This window comes from Schistocerca cancellata, chromosome 7, assembly GCF_023864275.1.
Source record: "Schistocerca cancellata isolate TAMUIC-IGC-003103 chromosome 7, iqSchCanc2.1, whole genome shotgun sequence".
NCBI lineage: Eukaryota > Metazoa > Arthropoda > Insecta > Orthoptera > Acrididae > Schistocerca > Schistocerca cancellata.
Genome location: NC_064632.1, coordinates 609,329,168 through 609,344,961, shown reverse-complemented (window position 1 = coordinate 609,344,961; position 15,794 = coordinate 609,329,168). Strand labels below are relative to the sequence as shown.

Here is a 15,794-nt window from a genome sequence, read left to right as displayed (position 1 = left end):
GTGTGTGTGTGTGTGTGTGTGTGTGCGCTTGTCTATTGTAGGGAGATAAATAAATAAAGAAAATTGGTAAATACAATGTGTACGCGTAAGTCTCTACTTTATGCTTGTCACAGCACCATATTTTATATTTTTATATGTTTTCACATTGGTGTACTAAGCAATTTTGCAATGCCACCAAAGTGTAATTTATTAAAATAGAGAAAGTCCAACGAAGCGAAGTACAAAATCCAAAATGATGTGATGGCTGTTCTTTCCTTTGGCATTTATAACTCGTGCATAAAATTGAATAACGACATGTGATATGTGACACATGCCTCAGAGAAATAGAATTTGTTTGTATTTATCTCTGCAAAGCTTTAAGCAAAGTTCATTATGTTATCCAGCACAAAACATTAAGATGTCTGTTACATACTTATAAAAACGCACTGTGTTTTTGAGGGGGAACTGTCTGTACTAGTGATGTAGTGTAAATCTTCTGCACATTTCCAGGAAAATCTTATGTCGTACGAGAGTTGCATGACTTAGAAGACAATGTATGCTGTTAATATAAAAGTACTACTGTACTCATCTGAATACTCACTTTTCGGCTCTGTGAGTGAGCCCTCTCACGTGTCAGTGACCGGTTGTAAGTTTGGTCTGTGGGTAGGTGGTGGTGGCGGGTGGCGGACTGGACTACGAGACGGCAGCCAGCTTTTCAGTGTGGCTGGAGGCACGTGATAACGACTCTCCGCCGCTGCGGTCGGTGGTGCGGCTAGATGTGACGGTGCGGGATGCCAACGACAATGCACCTGTGCTGGAGCGCGCCGTCTACAATGCCGAAGTGCCTGAGGAGCGGCCGCCACCTGTGCTGGTTTGTCGTGTGCACGCCGACGATGCTGACACCGGTGTCAACGGAGAGGTGAGTTGGAAAGCACTCGGTGAAGAGGAAACTGGTCAGTGGTGAGATATGCACAGGAGTGGGGGCACCAAATTCTCACTTTGTCTGACAGTGATAGAATTGGTGCCTGGACAAGCTCTCAGAGGCTTAAAAAGTTGTGTGTCACGGGTACAGATAATTGGTGGGGACAGAGGAGTGCGCTTTTTCCTGGCAGAATTTGATGTAAATATATTGGGATGGGCCAGCAAGAGCCATTCGAAAATAGGAAGCTCTATTGAAGAGTCCGTTGTAGAGTCCAGAATGCCAAGTTGCACTGGGTTGTGACTTCCTGGTATAGTCTTCACCTCAACTTGGAATTGCTTGAGACAGGTGAATGAAGTGTCATTTCACCCTCGAGGGTCGCTGCTGCTGTTCCTCTTGTAAGTGGCCCACGGTTGACTGTTGTCTGTAGTGTCTGTGTACCTGTTCCACTGCAACACGCTCAACCCGTTTGATTGGTTATAATGACAACTTGCAATTTATGTTTACAGGTCTGGGGAGAAGTCTTATGTTGAAGTCATGCAGCATGTGAAGCTCTAGTAAAAATTGCTCGCTTGTTTGGGTGGGGGGGGGGGGGTGGGAGACATAATTGTTCCACTGTCCATTCGGTAGTCATTCACAGTGAGAATCCAGTATGTTGTTAGCAGACATTCAGAGATGGATCACATTCAGTGTTGGGAACCATTGGTCTCGTCCCTGGGTAACTTACTATGCTGGAGGCTTCCGTCGCCTGGTCTGAAAGCAAATACGTGTAATACAGAATGTGTTCGACATTTGTAAAAACATTTTTTTTTAACTTGCGACACTAACACAGACATTGCCCTTTTTCATAGACAAAACCATTGTCAGTGGATTCACATTAATGTTTTTGTAGGAAGCATTATTAATCACAAATGTTCTATTTGGAAGGTGTTTTTGGGACTACACTGGTGACATCATATTGCATGAAAGGTGGAGTTTCTGGCTGAAGTATTTGTTGCACAGTTTTAATCTCTTCAGAATTTTTGCAATGGTGTGAAGAACATTGCAAAGTGAGAGATCTGCTCCCTGCACTGAATTATTTTCATCATGAGTATTTTCTGAAAGTTTGTAGAAGGTAATATCATTATAATACAACATGTTGTTCCAGGATAGAGTAGCATGGAGAGCTGCATCAAACCAGTCTCAGGACTGATGACCACAACAACAACAACAATGTTGTTCCAAATTTAAAAATAGACACTGGGTTTGGCATGAATACATTATTATAACCAATAAGCAGGTTTCTCCTGGAAAGCTGTGTATGTGAAGCTTTGTTTGTATAATTATTCCAACTGTGATATGTACAAATGCACATGTCTTTAATAGTACATAGTAGATCTCTCATTATTCAAGTATTTCTGAGTGACTCTTAAATACTTCTTTTCCCAGATCACTTCTTTTTCCATTAATAATTTCCATTCATATGTTTTTTTCTCAATCTATAACCTAAATCTGGAACAATCTTTTATAGGAAGCAGTAGCTGGCCAAAAGATTTATTTTATCTTTTAAAACTGGAAGCCATGCTCTCTCACTGTTGGAAGTTTGTCATTTGTTTGGATTATTTCGATATTAGACTTGTTGAACGGTCCAGCTTCCATTTTGAACCCCTAGTCCTCAATTATAATGCAGCTACCCATACAGACACATGTAGCGTCAGCTGCCAATGTAAACATAAAAACTTTAGAAATTAATAGATTTTCATTTTTCACAAGTGTGTAGATATTATTCTCAGTCTCATGGGCCATACTGTACACAGGATTCCTACTACCAACATTCTTTATCACTGGAGTACTCATAATTCCCTCAACATATTTTGAGTAGCATCAAACAGGATATTTGCCCTAGGTCTGAACCAGGTCCTTGCACTACCTTGTGAAGTCTTCATTGAGTACAGTGTGTGGTGGTGTCATAGCTTACACTGTAACGTGATAACTGTGAACACATTCATGTGACAGTTTATGACTGACTACCATGTTTGTACTTTCTGTGAAAGTGGCATTCAAGGCGTCAGGATTCTCCTCAAACTGCAGATAGAGGCCTGTGTACAGCCGACTGGTTATCTCTTTGGTGGAAATGAAACTTACTTTTTTCAATAAGTTATAAGTTGTACAAGCATCAGTTATTTTGAGAAGTGTTTATCCAGTTTTACAATATAGTTTAGGTTTTTATAAACCTGCCTTCTTCAAGTGTATCATATACAGCGTAGCAGGCTTTGGTAGATTGTATAAATTGACGTCACATTTTATTGCCATAACATGTTTACCACGCGTGTAGTGCATGTTAGCTTGTGTGAAAACTTTTTTCATCTTCATCAACTACCGTGTTCCTCGGTTTCATTAATATGCCGTGAGGAACGAGTGATGCAACTCACCAACATTTGCATTTTGCCGTTACTGCTGTCATACAGCAATGGTACATATTTGACATAATTGCAGATGACTGTCAACTTGATGCCAATGTTGACTGACATGTTGAACATCATTTTGGACCACTAGAGGACTAATCTTTTGCCATATGGTCTCTGTGGGTGCAGTAATAAAAGAGTCACTGCAGTCACAAAAGGGATATGTTTCCACGTACTAAAATATAAAAATATCTTTGGAATGTGATTAATGTATTGCAATTAAATAATTTTAGGAAGGATGTATCTTATTATTTTATTGTGTTTAATTATCTTATTATGTATAATTTTTTTATTAAAACAACTTTTGGATGAAGAACTAGTTCTTCATGTGGTCAACCAGCTACAATGGAAACTTTCCGTCTAGCATCATGAAGAAGTTCAGTGATTTAAGGCTCTTCACAGGTTTGCAAGCTGCAGAGGCAGAGGCTGACATTTATGTGCCATTTTGTCAAGTATATACCATTGCTGTATGGAAGCAGTAACAGCAAAGCACAAAGATTGTCAAGAGACCACTTTTCAAAGAAATGCTGTGCTGTCATTGTCGCATATTTCTTGTAAGGTGTACGGTAACTGATATGTTCTTCCCCTCGCCACTCACAGGTGAGAGAGCGACCGATGACACATAAAAGTAAGAAAATGCGTTCACTGACATTCTTCAGGTGTCGTACCGGCTGCGGCCGACGGAGTCGTCGGCACTCTTCTCGGTGGACGCAGTGACCGGAGAGGTGTGGACGCGGGCACGGCTGGACCGGGAGCAGGCAGGATCACACCGGCTGCTCGTGGAGGCAGTGGACGGTGGGTCACCTGTACTGTCGGGCACTGCCACGGTGCTGGTCGCCGTGCGTGACGAGAATGACAACCCGCCTCGCTTCACGCGCCTCTTCAGCGTCAACGTCACCGAGAACGCCGAACTGGGATCCTTCGTTATTCGCGTCACCTCTTCCGACCGGGACGTGGGTGAAAACGCTAACGCTTCCTACAGCTTTGCTGACAACCCGGGCGAGCGGTTTGCCATCGACCCGGTGACCGGCAACGTCACAGTGGCAGGGCTGCTGGACCGCGAGGCACAGGACGAGTACCTGCTCAAGGTGATGCCTCTTCTGCTCTGTGCCCTGTGTGTCTCTTCCAGTTTGTCAGTCTTTATGAGGTCCGAGCAATGAATTTAAATTTCCTTACCGTAGGGCCTCCCTCTAGAGCAGGTGCTACTCCTTCCCATCACTGCAGTTCCCAATATCTAGGGCAGCTAGGTTGAGAGAGGAGAGGAGAAGAGATGGTTGCATTTGCCCCCTCGACAAGCGAGGTTAGGGAAATCTCTGTGTAATAGAGACAGTGCTACACAACCAGATGCGTAGGGGCCAGTAAATGTGCAGCGTGTCTGGGGAACGTAATACTCGCATACCGATGTTGCCTTTTGCTACGGATACGGACATTCGCATCACCGTTAGCATTGCTGCCACTACTGCTGCTGCCACTTCCATCCTTATCAATGCAAAGATGACTGAACTACCTGCAGAGTACTTGTTCTTATTTGATTGGTGGTGTGCAAGCAGCTAGATGTATGGGTGCACGGTATGCTGTCACCCTCCACCACTGAACTACATACATACATATCCAGCGAGCACAGCCCTGCAGACCACGTACTGCATCCACAAACTGCCTCCATTAATTTTTGGTTTGTGGTAGGTTCCTGCAGGTGTCTTCAATGACGAGGGCTGCCAGGTCCTTCTCCAGGTGACTGTCTCTGTCATCCCGTGGGGCGTACGGTGTTTGGTTTCCTCTCAGATGTCTTCTTCACCTGCCTTTCTTTTCACAACTGAACTACCACCCCCAAAGTTATTTTAACTAGCTACAATGAGGCACTTCTCCATTGAACATTTTGTCCTGTTCGCACGCAGTGCTAGTGCTCATCTAATCTCTGCAATTTTTTTGTCATCATTGGCCTGTTCTGATTGGCTAATGATGTGTCTGCTCATGTATAAGCTTAAGGTTTCCTGCTGGCCCTCAGTATCATGATTTTTGTTGAGTGCATTCTGTAGCTTGTGGTTCAGTTAAAACAGCCAATATAATGCCAGTTATGAAGTACTACGGACACCTGGCTGAAAATGACATAAGTTTGTGGCGCCCTCCATCAGTAATGCTGGAATTCAGTATGGTGTCAGCCCACCCTTAGCCTTGATGACAGTAGTTTCCACTCTCACAGGCATACAATCAATCAGGTGCTGGAAGGTTTCTTGGGGAATGGTAGCCCATTCTTCACGGTGTGCTGAACTGAGGAGAGGTATCGGATAGTGCCACGCAAACCAACAAGGGGTGCAAGCCTCCTCATGAAAAACACGACTACACCATAACACTACCGCCTCCAAATTTTACTGTTAGCGCTTCACACGCTGGTGGATGACGTCCACCAGGCATTCGCCATACCCACACCCTGCCATTGGATCGCCACGTTGTGTACCGCGATTCCCCACTCCACACAACATTTTTCCACTGTTCAATCATCCAATGTTTATGCTCCTTACACCAAGCGAGATGTCATTACACATTTACTGGCATGATGTGTGGCTTATGAGAAGCCACTCGACCATGAAATCCAAGTTTACTCACCTCCCGCCTAACTGTCGTAGTACTTGCAGTGGATCCTGATGCAGTTTGGAATTCATGTGTGATGTTCTGGATAGATGTCTGGCTATTACACATTAGGACCCTCTTCATCTGTCAGCGGTCTTTTGTCAGTCAGCAGACAAGATACACTTTTGTGCTGTATGTGTCCCTTCATGTTTCCTCTTCACTATCACATTGGAAGCAGAGGACCTAGAGATGTCTAGGAATGTGGAAATCTCACATACAGATGTATGACACAAGTGACATCGAATCAGCTGACCACATTCGAAGTCCGTGAGTTCCGTGGAGTGCCCCATTCTCCTCTCTCACGATGTCTAATGACTTCTGAGGTTGCTGATATGGAGTACCTGGCAGTGAGTGGCAGCACAAGGCACCTAGTATGAAAAACTTATGTTTTTGGGGGTGTCTGGATACTTTTGATCACATAATGTATGTACATGATACAGACACTAAATTAAGTTGGCAACTCTGCATAACAATTGAGCAATGGAGAGCAACATTATTACTGGTATGCTTGTGCTCTGGGTCAACTTGGAAATGAATAGAATGTAAAATAACCATTTTGCCAATGGAATTTAAAGTTTCGTATGGGTGGGTTTGGTTATTTATGCAGTAAAACAAACTTATCTGTTTGTCACAGAACTACAATTGCACAAAAACTGCCTAAAGTTTATGAAAACTTTCATATCTTTTCAGTGTCATATGACACTGTTGTAAGAGCTTGTGGAGCTTGTGACATTACACTGCAGTAACTTGTAATGGTATTAATTTCAACCCACAAAATATGTGTACATTTCATTTTGAAATTGACAGTTTATGATCTTAGGTGTAAAATCTCGTCTATAGGCCATTCCGTGATTTTTTGAGCGAAAATTTAAAAAAAAAATGCCGTCTATATTTGTGGAAATAAGATATGTTCAGAGGGAGGCAACTAAGACAGGCAACACAGCATACATCACAATAAGAAAATAACATTTAAGGCTGCTGAATTATTACACCATCTTTTTGCCGAATGTAACTATGTACTTATACCTCTGTTGTCAAAAAGAGCATTGGAAGAGAGTTTTGATGACATAAAATGTCATTCTCAAATAGTAACAAAGTAACAGTGTAGCAAACAGCATTTCCGCCATCAGGAGAAGAGGTCCCTCAAATGTCCGCCCTGTGGTTCAGGTGTTTGTTATTGTGACTAGAGCTTAAATATATACTATAATGCAATTCCAAACAGACACAGTATTAGTTGTTGATTTTAATCCGGACTTTTTCAGCAAAGGTCAGTGTTTTATTGTCTTGTGGAACCATGGGTGTTTCCTTGCGGACCTATTGTTTTTATTTTCTCCAAAGTCTGGAGTTGTTAAGTTTGGTGAGCTTGTAGGCTAATTTATGTTTTTAAACAACTATTCTAACGACTCCCAAAAGTTTCATTGAGAAGGTCTGTAAAAATCTCTGCCAAATACACAGGCAATTCGTGGATTGGTTTATGTCCAGCAGGATGTCTTGTAAAATTGTCACAGCATATCGGTTGGGAACCGTAGACCCTTGTGGCTGTTTAGAGTCCTTTCAATAAAACAGGGACCAATGATGAGATTCATCAATAGCCCACACCACATGTTGATGTAGCAAATGGTTATTCATCAATAATGTGAATTTTCAATTGAGCTGTATTGCATATTGTCTAGATTGTCTTTCTCACAGTTTGTAATCAGTGCTTCATCCATAAATAAAATCTTGCATAGAAACGGAAATGAGCATATGGCATCGTTGGCCGGGAGGCCCCTATTCGGGGAAGTTCGGCCGTCAAGTGCAACTCTTATTACATTCGACACCACATTGCACAACTTGTGTGCTTGTGATGAGGATGAAATGATGATTAGGACAACACAACACCCAGTCCACTAATGGAGAAAAATCTCCCACCCGACAGGGAATCAAACCCTGGCCCACTTGCATAGGAGGCAAGCATGGTACCACCCAGCTAAGCAGATGGACTCTTGCATAGAAACAACACATGACTCTGCAGCTTTCCTAGACACCATTCAAATAAGTGTAATTGGTTTCAAAAGTCTTTGTAATGAAGCTCTTGATAGTGTCAGCTCTCCAGCCTCATGACTTGGAACTTGCTTTCAGCTATTGTCAGCTCACTTGTGTCCAAACGGTCCATAGTATGTGAACTGATCTGCACATTACCTAATTTCAACGCCAGAAAATATCCTCATATTCCACTAAGCATCAGCATTGGGAAAAGCCAGGCAGCATTACCGAAAGAAAGATAGGAATTTATTTGAACGATAACAGCAAATATTTATTTGTTTATTATTTATTAAAAACAATAATTAAATCTACATAATTAATTATTTATATTCTAGACATGTTACATCCTCTTTGTAGCCTCTTTCCAATCCACAAAAAAAAGTTTGTAATTCCAGTTGGAAAAAAAAAAAGGATTATGCAGGAGATATAAACACTAAAAATTACTTGTGTATATCTGAAAATTTGTCACATTGTCCACAGTTGCTTATCAAAAACTGCACCTTGACATATTTTTTCCTTTAAAGGTATATTTGGTGTTGTGTATCTTAACTTCATCACTGTATATTGTGCAATATATTTTGAAGTCTTGCAGTTCTTATAGTGTTTTTAAGCAGGTACATAGTTCACAGTGAAGCAGATGTTTTGCCATATCTGATTGGACAGCCACAGACCATGTGGTCCTCACACGACAGTAGTCTCATTTTCAGCAACATGGTTACAAAATTATATCTACGTTTTTGCGTAGTTTACTATCTCCAGCTTGATAATAGCTGCACAATAATAGGATGATATTTTATCTTTTGCCTTCGAGAAATGTGTGTCACTTCATATTCCACAAGGCTACAGTTCAGTTCACACCATACATTCTACAGTTTGTTGACTTTTACTTCATCTGTTCTGTGAGCAAAATCTCAAGTTTTGTATTCAATTTATATTCATTCATTCTCATATTTTTCCCCTTTTCCTAACCTTTTTCTCCTTTTTATAGTTCTGTGTCAAGGGATTATAAACAGTTCTGCACTGAAAAAAGCAACTGGTGAGCAGCCATATCACCTGTAACAACCTGTCACAACATTGGGCGGAAACTGCCTGCCTGTACACATACCACTGCTCCCTCTGCAGTGGAAAAAAAATATCATCTACACAACTAGATACTTACTGTGGATATTCTGCAGAATGGAAACACACTGTGAAATTAGTCCATTTGTGGAATATGGTCTGGAAGAAAATATCTTTGTAACCTGTATTGTGTCAAAATATGTTTAGCAACCACAGACACAAGACCTATGTTGCTCCCACCCCAACATATGTCGTCTGACCTCAGCCCAGTCTCAGCTGGCACCAATTGGGACATGTCCCGGCTTTGACCTGCCTCCACCAGATACTAGCAGCAACTGTATGACCAGGGATCGGGGTGAGATTCCTGTGGTTTTGTTGTGTTTATAAACTTGGACCACAGGTCTCACTGTTGTCATCATCACGAAAGGAGATGCTATATATTGTTTGATACCTGTCTGTAACGCAACTGCTCATGAGTGTACATATCAGGGGGAGACTGCATCACTGTATGACACATTCAGTTTTACTTTTTTGCTTAACTCCCCCTGTTTGTAACCTAGATTTTACCAAAGAGTAAAATTTGTAATTGAATGAGGTACCACAGTGGTATGATACTGGACTCATGACTGTAAAGATGGCAGTTCAAATCCATGTCCGACCTGTCCGATTGATGAGGGTGTGCTGCAAAGTAGTGGCTCCAAATTTTTGATTGTGTCCTCAATATCGGTTGAGGTGTCACATGTCACGTGTATTCCACGGTCAACTTTCCTGCTTCGCTGATCCAAATTGCAACTCTCTGCTGCTAGAAGGCTCTGAATTGTAGTGTGTAATGTGGCAGAAAGTAATGTAACTATGTTGGTGCACGAGAAAGTGCCTAGACATGTGAAAGCACAAATTCAAAGAGTTTGTCCACACATGGCACATCCTCTCTTACAGCATGAGCACTCAATGTCTGCAACAATCCAGTACCTTCCAATCACTGTCATCGATTATCCACGATAGAGTCGCCCCATCTGATTTTTATCTGTTTCCAAAATTTAAAGAACACCCTCAAGGACTTTATGTTGATAGTGATGAAATGGTAAAAGCAGAAGTCAGGTTGTGGCTCCATCAACAAAGTCAAACATCCTACAGTGACGAAATCAACAAACTGCTCTCTCATTTGGAGAATGCGGGTGATTATGTCGAGGAATAAATATGTGAACTGTAAAAATAAAGATGTAGAATGTTAATAAACTTTGTTGTATTTCAAAAGCTTTGTGAGTTTTCACATAAAAAACCTGGAGGCGTTACTTTTCAGCTCACCCTCCAAAACTGTGCATTCTTTCCTGAAAGGAGTAAAGGTAAATATCAAGGTTGTTCCTTCAAATGGAACACAGTTAATTTCCTTTCCTATCCTTCCCTGATTGCAGAATGTGCTTGTCACTTACTGCTTTATTTTATCTCAAAAACATAATTTAAATCTGTGCATTATTTGAAAATAAAATAATTTATTTTTCACTTTCACATTTCATATGAATTTAAATTACAAATATTAATTTTTACAATCCAGTTTTGAGCAACTCTGTTACCTTGGTTTCTCCTCCTACTTACAGTTTCTAATGTCGTTAAATATTAACGAAAGAATGGTGTTGACAATTTGATGTTGAAAATTAGACTCAAGTATTGCAATTTAATTATAATTTAATATAACTCAATTAAATTATAATTTAGTAATTTTACTAAATAAATAGGGTTCTCAAATTATCTCACGTGTATGTGGATGGAAATCATCCATTTTTTTTAACAAAACTGTCTATTTATGTTCATCACTAGACTTAATTACAAGGGTAATTTAATAACACTATTAATCCCCATGTAACCTATAATTAAGTTTCAGGTTATTTCTCACCTAGTTTCGCAATATATGTTACTCAAGATGACAAAATTTTCCTTTATGAATTATAGAAGATATTACCTTCAATGAAAACTCATTGTAATTATGTAACTTATTTATAAATTTATAAATTTTTGACTGATTTCATCAAAAACATAACTTGACGAAACATTTTCCTAGTGATTACCATTTTAATTAATGTCTGTTAAATCGAAATTTAAACAATGGAAACTCCAGATAGAAATATCAACAACATAGTAAAATCGTAGATTGCTACTTACAGTAAAGAAGACTCATTAAGTTGTAGACAGGCACAATTAGAAGACATTTACATAAAGCTTTCTGCCACAGCCTTCGTCAGCAAAAGAGAAATACACACCAGCAAGCAAGCAGCTCAGGCCAGAACTGCCAGAGTTGGCGGTCATGTGTGCATGAGGTGTGCTTGCTTGTGAGCATGAATGGTGTGTGTTTCTCTTTTGCTGATGAAGGTTGTGGCTGAAAGTTTTGTGTATATGTCTTTTAATTGTGCCTGTCTACAACTTAATGTAAGAAGCAAGCTATTTTTTCCTACATTGTTAAATTGAAATTTAAGTGTTTCTTGAAAAGACTTTTCATGTAGCTATTGCTGTACGGCTATTGAACAGTAATATGATTGTTTTTATACAATTAAATGGCCAGTTGGGACTATCACATCACAAGCTGTACCTGTAATGACCTCCCTCCATGCCTTTCGCACGCAGGTGGCGGCAGTGGACGGGTCGTGGCGTGCTGAGACACCACTCACCGTCACCGTCCAGGACCAGAATGACAACGCACCTGAGTTCGAGCACTCCTACTACAGCTTCAGTGTACCGGAGACAATGACTGGGAGCAGCACTGAGGGCGACATCGGGAGTGAAGTGGGAGCATCAGGGCAGGGGCAGCAGCAGCGGCGGCAGTCGGAGGCAGTATTCGTGGGGCGTGTGGTGGCCACAGACCGTGACAAGCAGGGCCCCAACTCTGTTATCTCGTACGCGCTCCAGCAGCCCTCCGATTTATTCACCGTCGATCCGGCAAGTGGCGACATCTTCTCCAAGCGGCGGCTGCGCTACAAGCACAGTGCCTCAATGGACCGTTCACCCGAGAACCAGTACTCCTTCACTGTCACCGCCACCGACAATGGCAAGCCACCCATGTCCTCGGAGTGCCTCGTCACAGTTGACGTTGTCGATGCCAATAACAATTCACCTGAGTTTGAGACAGATACCTACTTCTCACCTGTGCCAGAGAAGGCTTCTGTGGGTCTGCGAATCATTAAGGTGAGTAGTATACTTCTTGCACAGTTGAAATGTGGCCCTTTTGTGATCAGTGAAAGTCAGTCAACTTCACGCTGTTATGGAATGTTTACACCCGTGGCCAGCATTAAATATGTAACAATTTCATGCTCCGTAACACTATGAATTCACTTCTTTTATAAGCTGTAAGCTGACTGCCGTGGCAGAAGGATGCAGTGCTCATCGCAGTAGCCGATGGCTGTTAGCCAATTGCAAGTGTTTGCTCCTGGTATCCTCCACATAAGAGACACCGTAAAGTGTGTGATCTAACAGACTGGTGTTTGTAATAGCTACAACACACAGAGAGAGATACTTGCAACTCAAATGAACAGTAAGCCACAAATTATGTACATGACAATACACAAATCATAAGGATTACAGAACTGTGCTGAATGTGAAGACTACACCATGACACTTTCAGAAAACAGTAGTCACTATTTTTCCTGCAGTTGGTCCATCTGTTAGTGAGTAGTCTTGGATATTAAATGTTAGAAGAAGTACACAGCTGCCAATGTCATTAATATTGAGTAACTAATATTCTTCAGCAAAGGGTTGAGTTCAGTATTGACAATTGTGATTTAGGCTCTCTGGGAAAATCTTTGTAAAATTGAGCATGTAACAATTACTAGGGAATCTGATAAGAGCTTGGAACACAATCATACCTGTTTAATTGAGGTCTGAGAATGATGTAAAGTACATTGGTGGGACTGATACTCTAACATATCTAATGATTGAGCTGCTATTTGTGCATTACAACACAGTCTGGATAAAGTGTTCTGTCAAAGATGTTAGTGCAGAACTTCAGGAATCACTTTATAAGATTGTGTGAAAAATGTGTTGCCCCTCATTTTTCAGTCACATACTTAAACTGTAAATGTGTCTGAATTTTTCCAATAAGAGAATACTGGTACCACTATTTTTCAGTATGACCAGAGCACTGTTCTCCAGTACCTGTCATTTTTATGTTCCCGTTATCCTTTTTTATGGTATATCTTTCCAACAGACAGAGCTGCTGAAAACGCATTGACACAGTTGAAGCACTAACATTAAAAGTAAAAAACAACAGCCAATGGTGAACATCAACATACATTTGGACTTTTGTAGCAAAACATAAGAATCCTGTAAATCAATAAACATTAGCTTCTTGTATCTCTACAGTAAATAGATGACTCGAAAGGTATTCCTATAGAAGTGTTATCCATAATGGAACACCATTTAATATTGTTGTGGTACTGCAGCACATTATTTGGAAGACACAGAAATTAATCAGATGCACATTGAGGCATACACATGTGTATTACATTACTGTAGACAATGTAAGGAGAGCTTAAGTGGGTATGGTGATAGTTGCCCATAAGTAACTTCATATTATTGAATTGGTGTTCAGGTAAGCTTAGTTAATATACAGGGTGATTCAAAAAGAATACCACAACTTTAGGAATTTAAAACTCTGCAACGACAAAAGGCAGAGCTAAGCACTATCTGTCGGCGAATTAAGGGAGCTATAAAGTTTCATTTAGTTGTGCATTTGTTCGCTTGAGGCGCTGTTGACTAGGCGTCAGCGTCAGTTGATGCTAAGATGGCGACCGCTCAACAGAAAGCTTTTTGTGTTATTGAGTACGGCAGAAATGAATCGACAACAGTTGTTCAGCGTGCATTTCGAACGAAGTATGGTGTTAAACCTCCTGATAGGTGGTGTATTAAACGTTGGTATAAATAGTTTACAGAGAATGGGTGTTTGTGCAAAGGGAAAAGTTCTGCAGCCAGCCCGTGACAGAGCACTTCATCACTGGCCTCCAAGAAGCCCTGATCTTACCCCCTGCGATTTTTTCTTATGGGGGTATGTTAAGGATATGGTGTATCAGCCACCTCTCCCAGCCACCATTGATGATTTGAAACGAGAAATAACAGCAGCTATCCAAACTGTTATGCCTGATATGCTACAGAGAGTGTGGAACGAGTCGGAGTATCGGGTTGATATTGCTCGAGTGTCTGGAGGGGGCCATATTGAACATCTCTGAACTTGTTTTTGAGTGAAAAAAAAACTTTTTAAATACTCTTTGTAATGATGTATAACAGAAGGTTATATTATGTTTCTTTCATTAAATACACATTTTTAAAGTTGTGGTATTCTTTTTGAATCACCCTGTACTTTGTAGATCATAATTTTGTAGTGACAGAAGTTTCAGTACAGTTTTTTTCTGGCCGTAGCAATATTAGCTTATCGGTACCTAGGAGGTAATGTGTATTGTAGTGAGGAAAGACATCTAAAGGACTTAGTCCAGCAGAGCTAAATTTTAGTTTTTATGAAGAAATTAAAATATGTATTCAGATACTAGTTTTGTGTCACTCCAGTCTTCAAAAAGATACCAGAAATATATATTCTGACAAATTATTATATTGATTCTTTAGTGGCTGTTAACTAAACTGACCTCTTGTTTCTGTGGCAGTAAATTTTTCCATCCATGATCTTCATTAATCAATACTTTAGATTAAAAAAAACTGCATTTACAAATCATATTAACATACTCTCTTGTAAATAAAGTGATATTTGTCAATAATTTTTATTCTCTCTCGTAACTAAATTGTGTTAAACTATTTAAACGTATATGTCACATTTATATTATATAATGTAAATGAGGCTAAATAATTCGTATTTGCAAAGATTTTTGTAAAAAAGCTAAAAGCTATTTTCGGTGACTACTTTCACTGACTGTCTTCCGCAATGAGGAATCCATTTTCTTTGTTGCAAATGCTTCAACAAAGACTGGGATATATTTCAAGGCTTTGTTTCCTAAGCATGAAGATGAAATGTGATGGCATGTCTTCCTGGTCCTGCAACGCACCAGAATTGAATATAATTGAGCTATTTGAAATTCATATTTGGAATAGTTTCTTTGCAAGAAATGGCACCAAATCTCATTTCTAACTATTCAGAATTTGTGTACATACATATCCAGGAGCGTTTTGGGTTGTACAGTTTGCCAGAGGTGGCCATACAATTTGGACATTCCCATCCCATAATATAAATGAATAAATAAAAATATTTTTAACATTGGTACAAAAATATTGTGCATTCTTGTGGTTTATTATCTATAACACAGTACCTCATTCCAGCAATGGAACAGTAATGCTAAAATATGAATTTAAAAAATCCATTGGTAAGTCACATCATCTTTGTTTTTAGATACATTTCAATACATGTTTTTATAGCAAGATGTGATTGTCCAGGTCTTTTCCAATTAACTTGACACTTACATTTCTAACTTGATTGTTTGATAAATCTGCTAGACAAAAACGTATAGTCTGTCTGTCAGTTGGTCTCCATGTAATAGATGCCCTACAATAACTGCCACATATTCATTTACATTTTTATAACAGTAAGTTCCTAACATTACATTATTCCAAAAGTCATTCCAATTAACTTTACTACTTTACATATGTTTTACATTGTTGATTGCACTGCAAGTTGTTTAGTATTTTCTTGCACATTGAATAACACCATGTTCATTCATTAAATAGTACTTTTACCACTGAAAATTTGTTCTTTT

At 40.0% G+C, this 15,794-nt stretch overlaps 1 protein-coding gene across 1 annotated transcript in view; it reads left to right on the top strand.

Moving 5' to 3' along the window:
- The window catches only part of LOC126092940 (cadherin-related tumor suppressor-like), a 518,310-nt gene that overhangs the window by 332,160 nt on the left and 170,356 nt on the right, over positions 1 to 15,794 (top strand). Inside the window, exons 13-15 of the mRNA XM_049908671.1 lie at positions 647 to 898; positions 4,002 to 4,430; positions 11,671 to 12,228. Coding sequence (XP_049764628.1) covers positions 647 to 898; positions 4,002 to 4,430; positions 11,671 to 12,228 — 1,239 coding nt within the window. The remainder of the gene's footprint in view (positions 1 to 646; positions 899 to 4,001; positions 4,431 to 11,670; positions 12,229 to 15,794) is intronic.